The sequence below is a fragment of the Sinocyclocheilus grahami genome, unplaced genomic scaffold (assembly GCF_001515645.1).
Source record: "Sinocyclocheilus grahami isolate Dianchi unplaced genomic scaffold, SAMN03320097.WGS_v1.1 scaffold1410.1, whole genome shotgun sequence".
NCBI classification, from domain to species: Eukaryota; Metazoa; Chordata; class Actinopteri; order Cypriniformes; family Cyprinidae; genus Sinocyclocheilus; species Sinocyclocheilus grahami.
In genome coordinates, this window is record NW_015506589.1 from 30,155 (window position 1) to 41,979 (window position 11,825).

At 41.4% G+C, this 11,825-nt stretch overlaps 1 protein-coding gene across 1 annotated transcript in view; it reads right to left on the reverse strand.

The window, feature by feature from the left end:
* Nucleotides 1–6,765: 6,765 nt before the first annotated feature.
* LOC107570061 (tripartite motif-containing protein 16-like) overlaps nt 6,766–11,825 on the reverse strand; it is a 9,464-nt gene continuing 4,404 nt past the window's right edge. Inside the window, exons 6-9 of the mRNA XM_016256253.1 lie at nt 10,852–11,011; nt 10,664–10,711; nt 10,318–10,454; nt 6,766–7,263 (exon numbers count right to left, since the gene is read on the reverse strand). Of these exons, the coding sequence (XP_016111739.1) occupies nt 6,853–7,263; nt 10,318–10,454; nt 10,664–10,711; nt 10,852–11,011 (756 nt within the window). The 3' untranslated portion in view covers nt 6,766–6,852. The remainder of the gene's footprint in view (nt 7,264–10,317; nt 10,455–10,663; nt 10,712–10,851; nt 11,012–11,825) is intronic.

Below are 11,825 nucleotides of genomic sequence, written 5' to 3' on the forward strand. Positions count from 1 at the left end.
TGTTTAATTTAACGAGCCTTAAAAAAAAGGTTATGGGCCGTAACATATTTGGGGGCTCGAGAGGCGTTGTTTGATCGATTTATTTGCTCACACTTGAATTTGTTATTTTGTAACTTTGTGGAATCACAGTCAATTGATGTGAAGTTTGGCTCGTGTAGGCCTAGTGCTTATTTTCTTTTTTCTCTTTATCCTTAGAGGTTAAATTTCAATCATGTTTGAATTAACTAATTTTATTGCGAAACCGACACAAGCTGAATTGTTCCAAATCAACAGGGTTGATTCAGGTTTTGCTTGTTGATTCGTTGCATAAACAAGGCGTCTTTGGTGATGAGGAAAAGCTGGTAGACTATCCTGAATCAGTTGAGGGTAGTTCAGAAGATCTTGCGCTGCAAGTTAAGAAGTTGGAGCTGCAAGCTAAAGAGCACGAGAGAGTTTTGTTAAGAGAGAGAGAAGAATGGGAGCGTGAGAAAGAGAGATGGAGAGCGTGTGAGAGACATGAACTTGAGTTGAAACGGCTTGAGATGGAATAAGCTTGCTGCCTGAAGGAAATCGAGTTGAAAGCTTGTGAAAGGGGTGTAGCAGATGTTTCTGATTTAGACGTGAGTCGTAATATTCGTATCGTTCCTCCTATTCGAGAACAAGAGGTAGACAAGTTTTTTCCTCTTTTTAAACGTGTTGCCATCGATCTTAAGTGGCCGAAAACATTTTGGCCCATGTTGTTGCAGTGTGTTCTCGTGGGGAAAGCCCAGGAACCTTATTCTTCATTGTTAGTGTAAGAGTCTCTTGATTATACACAAGTAAAGGCTGTTGGTCTTAGAATTTTTTAACTTGTTCCTGAGGCTTATCGCCAGAAGTTTCGTAATCATCGAAAAACTGATGAGACCAATGTTTAATTCATTCGTGAGAAAGAATCAATGTTTGATTGGTGGTGAAAACTTATGAAGAGCTCTGTGAACTGATTCTCTTAGAAGAATTTAAAAACTGCTTACCGCAGTAGTTCTTTTTGTTGTTCAAATTACAGATTAATTTGTAATGGAGATGCAACTGGTACAGACTGTCACAAGACAAGCCAGACACAAGAGGTAAGTGATAAAACAGGTTTGTTTATTGACTGAGTAGCAGAGCAGATCATGGAAGCAGATGGCAGGTGAGTACCGAACACAGATAACAGTTCCTTAATTCTTAGCTGTGTTGACTGAAGCTTTGTCTTTTGCCGGTAGATAGGAGACGAACGGGAATGAAGGAGAGCAGGATCGATGGAGCGTCGGAACATCACAGGTAGGTATCAGGATTAGAGACAGGCAATGTTCAGCAAGGTTAATGTTAGACCGGACAGCGTGGGACTGAGTGGAGTGCAGAGATATAGGAGGCTGACGAGTGGCTGCAGGTGCGGGTGATCAGTAATCAGGTGATTGGGACCTGGTGTGTGTCTGGGCTGGTGACTGTGGTGACGGAGGTAACTGTGACTGCAGTGATTCCCTGACACAGACTCCTCTGTTTACTTTTAAAATGTGTTTTTTTTTCAATTAAATTCGTTCTTAGAATTGTGTTATGGGTACTTGTGTGACATTTGTCTTATGAGTCCGTAGGGGGGGAATTCTTACTCCACGAGAATCATGTGCCGTCATTCTGTGATTCTTTTATATGTTCGGCCTGTATCCTTTATGTAATGGTGTTTAATTTAACGAGCCTTAAAAAAAAGGTTATGGGCCGTAACATATTTGGGGGCTCGAGAGGCGTTGTTTGATCGATTTATTTGCTCACACTTGAATTTGTTATTTTGTAACTTTGTGGAATCACAGTCAATTGATGTGAAGTTTGGCTCGTGTAGGCCTAGTGCTTATTTTCTTTTTTCTCTTTATCCTTAGAGGTTAAATTTCAATCATGTTTGAATTAACTAATTTTATTGCGAAACCGACACAAGCTGAATTGTTCCAAATCAACAGGGTTGATTCAGGTTTTGCTTGTTGATTCGTTGCATAAACAAGGCGTCTTTGGTGATGAGGAAAAGCTGGTAGACTATCCTGAATCAGTTGAGGGTAGTTCAGAAGATCTTGCGCTGCAAGTTAAGAAGTTGGAGCTGCAAGCTAAAGAGCACGAGAGAGTTTTGTTAAGAGAGAGAGAAGAATGGGAGCGTGAGAAAGAGAGATGGAGAGCGTGTGAGAGACATGAACTTGAGTTGAAACGGCTTGAGATGGAATAAGCTTGCTGCCTGAAGGAAATCGAGTTGAAAGCTTGTGAAAGGGGTGTAGCAGATGTTTCTGATTTAGACGTGAGTCGTAATATTCGTATCGTTCCTCCTATTCGAGAACAAGAGGTAGACAAGTTTTTTCCTCTTTTTAAACGTGTTGCCATCGATCTTAAGTGGCCGAAAACATTTTGGCCCATGTTGTTGCAGTGTGTTCTCGTGGGGAAAGCCCAGGAACCTTATTCTTCATTGTTAGTGTAAGAGTCTCTTGATTATGCACAAGTAAAGGCTGTTGTTCTTAGAATTTTTTAACTTGTTCCTGAGGCTTATCGCCAGAAGTTTCGTAATCATCGAAAAACTGATGAGACCAATGTTTAATTCATTCGTGAGAAAGAATCAATGTTTGATTGGTGGTGAAAACTTATGAAGAGCTCTGTGAACTGATTCTCTTAGAAGAATTTAAAAACTGCTTACCAGAACGTGGTGCAACCTATCAGAATGAGCAAAAAGTTCTTAAATGCCACTGCTGCTCTAGCCGACAAATATGTTCTTACACATTTGGTACTGCACAAAATTTTCTATCCGGTAGTAACAGTAGGAGTTGTTAGCTTCTCAAGCTGACATGTGTGGAGAACAGGGGTATGTGCCGTTCATAATGGACGGATTTGTATCTTTGGTTGGTAATGCAAACTCGCGAAAACAAGTCAGGCTACTCCGTGACACGGGAGCTGCTCAGAGTTTTATCCTAGAAGGAATATTACTGTTGTCTGATGATAGCTCTATTGGTTCAAGTGTCTTAGTACAGGGATTAGAGATGCGCTTTGTGAATGTGCCTTTGCATAAAATTGAAATTGAGACCTCCCTTGTTACTGGCCGTGTTGTTGTTGGAGTGCGACCGTGTCTTCCCGTTCGAGATGCCACTTTTATTTTGGGGAATGACTTGGCGGGAGGAAAAGTTTTTGCTAGCCCTGAGGTAACTATTGTTCCTGTGATACTCCTGATGAATTAGCTCAGAAATATCCAGAGGTATTTCCTTTGTGCGCTGTTACTCGCGCTATCACACAGAGACTGAAAGATAAAAGCTTTGATAAATCATAAGGTGAGTGGAAATTTGATTTGAATGATACATTCCTCTCTAATTCAGATTTTGGTGAGATGAAGTGTTCAAACTCTATTGATGGTTTAGACATCGCTGTCAAGAAACGAGATGAACATTCTATGGGGCTTGATAAATTGTCTCTGTCACACGAGCAGCTTAGAATATGTTCTTACACATTTGGTACTGCACAAAATTTTCTATCCGGTAGTAACAGTAGGAGTTGTTAGCTTCTCAAGCTGACATGTGTGGAGAACAGGGGTCTGTGCCGTTCATAATGGACGGATTTGTATCTTTGGTTGGTAATGCAAACTCGCGAAAACAAGTCAGGCTACTCCGTGACACGGGAGCTGCTCAGAGTTTTATCCTAGAAGGAATATTACTGTTGTCTGATGATAGCTCTATTGGTTCAAGTGTCTTAGTACAGGGATTAGAGATGCGCTTTGTGAATGTGCCTTTGCATAAAATTGAAATTGAGACCTCCCTTGTTACTGGCCGTGTTGTTGTTGGAGTGCGACCGTGTCTTCCCGTTCGAGATGTCACATTTATTTAGGGGAATGACTTGGTGGGAGGAAAAGTTTTTGCTAGCCCTGAGGTAACTATTGTTCCTGTGATACTCCTGATGAATTAGCTCAGAAATATCCAGAGGTATTTCCTTTGTGCGCTGTTACTCGCGCTATCACACAGAGACTGAAAGATAAAAGCTTTGATAAATCATAAGGTGAGTGGAAATTTGATTTGAATGATACATTCCTCTCTAATTCAGATTTTGGTGAGATGAAGTGTTCAAACTCTATTGATGGTTTAGACATCGCTGTCAAGAAACGAGATGAACATTCTATGGGGCTTGATAAATTGTCTCTGTCACACGAGCAGCTTATTTTTGAACAGAGGAAAGATGAGACCATGTCATCCCTCTTTGAAGCTGTTGTTCCTGTTGAGCAACTTGAATGTGTATCGCAAGGATACTTTGTTGAAGATGGGGTGTTGATGAGGAAGTGGAGACCATCGAATGCATCTGCTGCTGATGAATGGCAAATTGTTAAGCAGGTAGTAGTTCCCTCCTCATTTCGTCCTGAAATCTTGAGAGTTGCGCATGACGGTCCATTTGCCGGTCATTTGGGAGTAAACAAAACATACGATCGTGTGCTCCGCCATTTTTTCTGGCCCAGTTTAAAAAAAGATGCAGCGAGTTATTGCCGAAGCTGTCATGTGTGTCAAAAGATTGGAAAACCGAAGCAAAATATTCCACCTGCTCCGTTATATCCAATCCCAGCCATTGGTGAACCATTTGAGCATGTGATGATTGACTGTGTCGGTCACTTGCCTCGTACGAAGTCCAGTAATCAGTACTTAATGACAATAATGTGTACATCTACGCGTTTTCCGGAGGCAATTCCTTTGCGGAAAATTACTGCATCAGTGATTGTGAAATCACTTCTCAAGTTTTTTTCACTTCGAAAATTTCATGTCGTGTGTGTTTAAACAGGCTCTAGATCAGCTACATATCCAACACTGCACATCAAGTTGTTACCATCCAGAAAGCCAAGGAGCACTCGAATGGTTTCACCAGACTTTAAAATCCATGCTGCGCACGTTTTGTCTGGAGTTCCAGAAAGACTGGGATGAAGGAGTGCCTATGGTTATGTTTGCAGTGAGGGAGGTAGTACAGGAATTGTTAGGCTTTAGTCCGGCTGAGTTGGTGTTTGGGCATACTGTTCGTGGCCCACTGAAGCTGATTAAAGATCATTGGACTAATGATCTGAGTTCAAACAATGTTCTTGACTATGTTTCGGAGTTCCAAAAACTTTTGACACAGACAAAAACTTGTCTGTGTCATATTAACATGCTTAAGCCGTACTTTGAGAGACAGCCAGATTTATCTGGACAGAAGTCGGCAGTATTAATTGTCTCACCCACTGATTTTCCGGCGATCAGGAAGCAGGCGTTGTCCAGTGCTGACTTATCTGCTGATGAGGCGCTGTCCAGTGCTTAACGTTTGACCTTTCCATTGTCCTCTGTTACTTCTGATAGTGCCGCTGTCCTGACCACACTGTTAATTATTTGGGCAATATTTTATATGCGGGTCACATTTGCGGCATCATATAAGGGCCACTTAGGCTCACAGCCACATTAGCCAGCGTTCACTGTGCCATATCTTTGCCAAAACAAATGTGGTCCACATACTGTATGTTTCAGCAAATGTGGCCCAGGTACATTAAAACGTATCTGGGCCACATTTGCTGAAACATATGTGGACCACATTTGGTTTACACTCTGATTAGCCTTTGTCGATAGTGCCACATTTTTGCCAAAGGTGGCCCACATTTGGTTTGCACTATTTGGGCCGTAATCACAGTTTACCACATGGGCCACTTTAGGGTCACATTCAGATTACACATTGCCGTCAACACAGAGGCCCACATGTGATTTGATACATTTGGGACATTTTTGCTGTTTTACTTATGGGCCACTTCAGGCTTACATCCATTTTGTCCATGCCATAAGGCCAGCAGTGCCATATCATTGCCTTAAGTGGCCCACATCCGCATGCTATCTGGGGAGGGCGAATTAACGAAGAAATCAATATCAGCCATTAAAAAGAAAAGTCTCCAGAAATTAATTATAAAGTGCAATTAAATAATGAGAGTTTTCCCTCTACCTGTATTTTAAACAAACTACCTACCTCAACCTAGTCTTCATGCATTTACTTGTGAGGGGTACTTACGCACTGTAGCCTGCTGGGTGAAAAACGCAACCAGTAAAACCAGCGACACCTTCAACACCCCAGATGTGCTCCCGAGATAAAAACTACTTCCCACGTTCACAGCAACACTACACAAAAATAACATACTTGACATGTCACAAAAGAAACATAACACTATGCCTTTCAGGGAAACTCACGATCAAACAACAATATTGCACAACATAATTTACTTACCAGCTGGTGACTTCACATGGTGACTAATTTACTCTGGCACAAATTAACTCACGTGTGTCTCAAAATTATCAAACAATAATTATTAAAAATCTAATGCAATTAACGCAATAACTTAAATAAACAAGGATGAGCCCCCAATCTGTAAAAACCCCTGGCTCAAGGGAAGCAACAAAACAGAGGACATACACTGACACACACACACAATTTTAACAGCTTGAAATTTCATGTCATTTACAGGTTTTATAAGGTGCACAGTTAATTAAATGCGTGACAATAAAAACAGCGACTCGTGACACAAGAACACAAAACACTGGAAATGGCTGGAGCTCCATAAGGTGAATAATGAAAATGATTTATTGACTGTGATCATTCGAATTGAAAGGTACTTTTGATAGTAATAATAGAAATGATTGATGTTACACTACATTAAAAACTAAATCAACACAAACAGAGGTTGAGAAAAGCACAGAAACACATGGTCACACAGCAGGACTCATACACACACTGATCTTACTGTCTATATGAGGATTTATTATTTATTCTGATTCATGCTATTTCACTGACAGAAGTTCAGCTGCAGTATTAATGTCATGAAGAGAAAAGAAGAGACTCTATAACATCTCACTGTTACTGATTTATCATGCAGCTCAGAATAGACAGTTTCACTGATGCTCTTCTATAAACCCCAAACCCAGGATAGAGCGTCTGAGTGAATGTGGTCTGGACTGTGTGGATGAGGCTCATTGTGTCATAGACGCTGTAGAAGGACAGAGTTCCTGCACTGTGATCCACAAACACTCCTATTCTACTGCTGATGAACTCTACAGGGAGAACAGTCTGTATCTTATTGTGTCTGAATGAGTAACTGGAGGGAGTGCAGATCAAACTCCAGGACTGATCATTAAATCCAAACAAACACTCATCACCCCATCCCTTCCTACTGATGCTCTTATATGACACTGATATACACACACCATTATCGCCACTCCACTCAAACTCCCAGTAACAGCGTCCACACACACTCTCTCTACACAACACCTGACTCTTTTTAAACGTGTTGCCATCGATCTTAAGTGGCCGAAAACATTTTGGCCCATGTTGTTGCAGTGTGTTCTCGTGGGGAAAGCCCAGGAACCTTATTCTTCATTGTTAGTGTAAGAGTCTCTTGATTATGCACAAGTAAAGGCTGTTGTTCTTAGAATTTTTTAACTTGTTCCTGAGGCTTATCGCCAGAAGTTTCGTAATCATCGAAAAACTGATGAGACCAATGTTTAATTCATTCGTGAGAAAGAATCAATGTTTGATTGGTGGTGAAAACTTATGAAGAGCTCTGTGAACTGATTCTCTTAGAAGAATTTAAAAACTGCTTACCAGAACGTGGTGCAACCTATCAGAATGAGCAAAAAGTTCTTAAATGCCACTGCTGCTCTAGCCGACAAATATGTTCTTACACATTTGGTACTGCACAAAATTTTCTATCCGGTAGTAACAGTAGGAGTTGTTAGCTTCTCAAGCTGACATGTGTGGAGAACAGGGGTATGTGCCGTTCATAATGGACGGATTTGTATCTTTGGTTGGTAATGCAAACTCGCGAAAACAAGTCAGGCTACTCCGTGACACGGGAGCTGCTCAGAGTTTTATCCTAGAAGGAATATTACTGTTGTCTGATGATAGCTCTATTGGTTCAAGTGTCTTAGTACAGGGATTAGAGATGCGCTTTGTGAATGTGCCTTTGCATAAAATTGAAATTGAGACCTCCCTTGTTACTGGCCGTGTTGTTGTTGGAGTGCGACCGTGTCTTCCCGTTCGAGATGTCACATTTATTTAGGGGAATGACTTGGTGGGAGGAAAAGTTTTTGCTAGCCCTGAGGTAACTATTGTTCCTGTGATACTCCTGATGAATTAGCTCAGAAATATCCAGAGGTATTTCCTTTGTGCGCTGTTACTCGCGCTATCACACAGAGACTGAAAGATAAAAGCTTTGATAAATCATAAGGTGAGTGGAAATTTGATTTGAATGATACATTCCTCTCTAATTCAGATTTTGGTGAGATGAAGTGTTCAAACTCTATTGATGGTTTAGACATCGCTGTCAAGAAACGAGATGAACATTCTATGGGGCTTGATAAATTGTCTCTGTCACACGAGCAGCTTATTTTTGAACAGAGGAAAGATGAGACCATGTCATCCCTCTTTGAAGCTGTTGTTCCTGTTGAGCAACTTGAATGTGTATCGCAAGGATACTTTGTTGAAGATGGGGTGTTGATGAGGAAGTGGAGACCATCGAATGCATCTGCTGCTGATGAATGGCAAATTGTTAAGCAGGTAGTAGTTCCCTCCTCATTTCGTCCTGAAATCTTGAGAGTTGCGCATGACGGTCCATTTGCCGGTCATTTGGGAGTAAACAAAACATACGATCGTGTGCTCCACCATTTTTTCTGGCCCAGTTTAAAAAAAGATGCAGCGAGTTATTGCCGAAGCTGTCATGTGTGTCAAAAGATTGGAAAACCGAAGCAAAATATTCCACCTGCTCCGTTATATCCAATCCCAGCCATTGGTGAACCATTTGAGCATGTGATGATTGACTGTGTCGGTCACTTGCCTCGTACGAAGTCCAGTAATCAGTACTTAATGACAATAATGTGTACATCTACGCGTTTTCCGGAGGCAATTCCTTTGCGGAAAATTACTGCATCAGTGATTGTGAAATCACTTCTCAAGTTTTTTTCACTTCGAAAATTTCATGTCGTGTGTGTTTAAACAGGCTCTAGATCAGCTACATATCCAACACTGCACATCAAGTTGTTACCATCCAGAAAGCCAAGGAGCACTCGAATGGTTTCACCAGACTTTAAAATCCATGCTGCGCACGTTTTGTCTGGAGTTCCAGAAAGACTGGGATGAAGGAGTGCCTATGGTTATGTTTGCAGTGAGGGAGGTAGTACAGGAATTGTTAGGCTTTAGTCCGGCTGAGTTGGTGTTTGGGCATACTGTTCGTGGCCCACTGAAGCTGATTAAAGATCATTGGACTAATGATCTGAGTTCAAACAATGTTCTTGACTATGTTTCAGAGTTCCAAAAACTTTTGACACAGACAAAAACTTGTCTGTGTCATATTAACATGCTTAAGCCGTACTTTGAGAGACAGCCAGATTTATCTGGACAGAAGTCGGCAGTATTAATTGTCTCACCCACTGATTTTCCGGCGATCAGGAAGCAGGCGTTGTCCAGTGCTGACTTATCTGCTGATGAGGCGCTGTCCAGTGCTTAACGTTTGACCTTTCCATTGTCCTCTGTTACTTCTGATAGTGCCGCTGTCCTGACCACACTGTTAATTATTTGGGCAATATTTTATATGCGGGTCACATTTGTGGCATCATATAAGGGCCACTTAGGCTCACAGCCACATTAGCCAGTGCTCACTGTGCCATATCTTTGCCAAAACAAATGTGGTCCACATACTGTATGTTTCAGCAAATGTGGCCCAGGTACATTAAAACGTATCTGGGCCACATTTGCTGAAACATATGTGGACCACATTTGGTTTACACTCTGATTAGCCTTTGTCGATAGTGCCACATTTTTGCCAAAGGTGGCCCACATTTGGTTTGCACTATTTGGGCCGTAATCACAGTTTACCACATGGGCCACTTTAGGGTCACATTCAGATTACACATTGCCGTCAACACAGAGGCCCACATGTGATTTGATACATTTGGGACATTTTTGCTGTTTTACTTATGGGCCACTTCAGGCTTACATCCATTTTGTCCATGCCATAAGGCCAGCAGTGCCATATCATTGCCTTAAGTGGCCGAAGGACAGAGTTCCTGCACTGTGATCCACAAACACTCCTATTCTACTGCTGATGAACTCTACAGGGAGAACAGTCTGTATCTTATTGTGTCTGAATGAGTAACTGGAGGGAGTGCAGATCAAACTCCAGGACTGATCATTAAATCCAAACAAACACTCATCACCCCATCCCTTCCTACTGATGCTCTTATATGACACTGATATACGCACACCATTATCTCCACTCCACTCCAGCTCCCAGTAACAGCGTCCACACACACTCTCTCTACACAACACCTGACGATAATGATCAAATCTGTCTGGATGATCAGGATACGACTGGACAGTGTTAGTGGCAGTAATCACTCTGTTGCTCTCAGACAGTCGGAGGTATTTATTCACTGTGTTCAGATCCAGAGTGAGCTTATGAGAATCTGATGGAGATAAAACACATCAGTATCAGGAATTATGAATCTGTTTGATCTTTTCATGTAGCTGAACACTTCATGTTCAGTGTATCATCAGTGTCTCAGTGCAGATGAGCAGATATCTGTGCAAATCATCATTTACATAATCAGTTATAAAACTGGAAGAGCACGAACACACTCAGTGAATTTTTCTGCTTGTTTTCTTACTAACTTACATTGTAGGAAGTCGTTCCTGGTTCTGGGAACAATGCTGGTGAGTGTTTCTGTGGAAATCAACAGACATGAACAGTGTGATTCTCATGATCCTGCATCTATTCCGAAGACATTTCTAATATGATGTTCTCCATGATATGAGATGATGCTGGACTCGTTTCTGAGAGCAGATGAATCTGCAGGACTTTACCTCTGTCTGAGATCTTCTTGAGCTCCTCTTTGCAGAAATCCTCCAGTTTGTCTCTCAGCTGACGGACAGATTCTCTCAACGCATCAGAAGAGACGAGAGAAATGAAGGGATCCTCATTTACGTCTGTAGATTCAGGAAGTGCTGAGAGAGACTGGAAACTCTACAGAAAACAGAAATCAAAACTCATCAGCTCCACACTTCACCCAATAACCTGCAGGAACATCAGATTTGACTCGACTGATCTTTAGTAACTCACCTCAATCCAGCACTTTCACAGCATCAGCTTTATTCTTCTCATATTCATTATATCACATTAGAGCTACAAATTCTAGTGTTTGCCACTTACACTATATGTGAACTTTCTAGGAAATAGTTTGGACGATTCTAGTGTTTAACGCTTACACTAAAGTTTTGGCAGTGACATTAATTTTGTGTTTTGCAAAGTTTGCTGCTTCAGTATTTGTAGATTATTTTTTCCACGTTTCTATGTTATACTGAAAAACAATGATAAGCATATCATAAGTTTTAAAGGCTTTTATTGGCAAAAAAATATGAGTCAGTATTTACAGTGTTGACCCTTGTTCTTCATAACCTCTGCAATTCACTCTGGCATGCTGGATATTAGCTTCTGGGCCAAATCCTGACTGATGGCGATCCATTCTTACCTTATTAGTTCTCGGAGTTGATAAAAATTTGTGGACTTTTGCTTGTCCACTTGCCTTTTGGAGGACTGACCACAGGTTCTCTATGGGATTGAGATTCAGGGAGTTGCCTGGCCACGGATCCAACATTTCAATGTAATGATCTTCGAGCCACTTCTTTATCACTCTTGCTTTGTGACATGGTGCTCCATCATGCTAGAAAATGCACGGATCATCACCAAATTGCTCATGGATCGTTGGAAGAAGTCGCTCTTGCAGGACATTTTGATACCATTCTTTATTCATGGCAGTGTTTTTAGGCAGAATTATGAG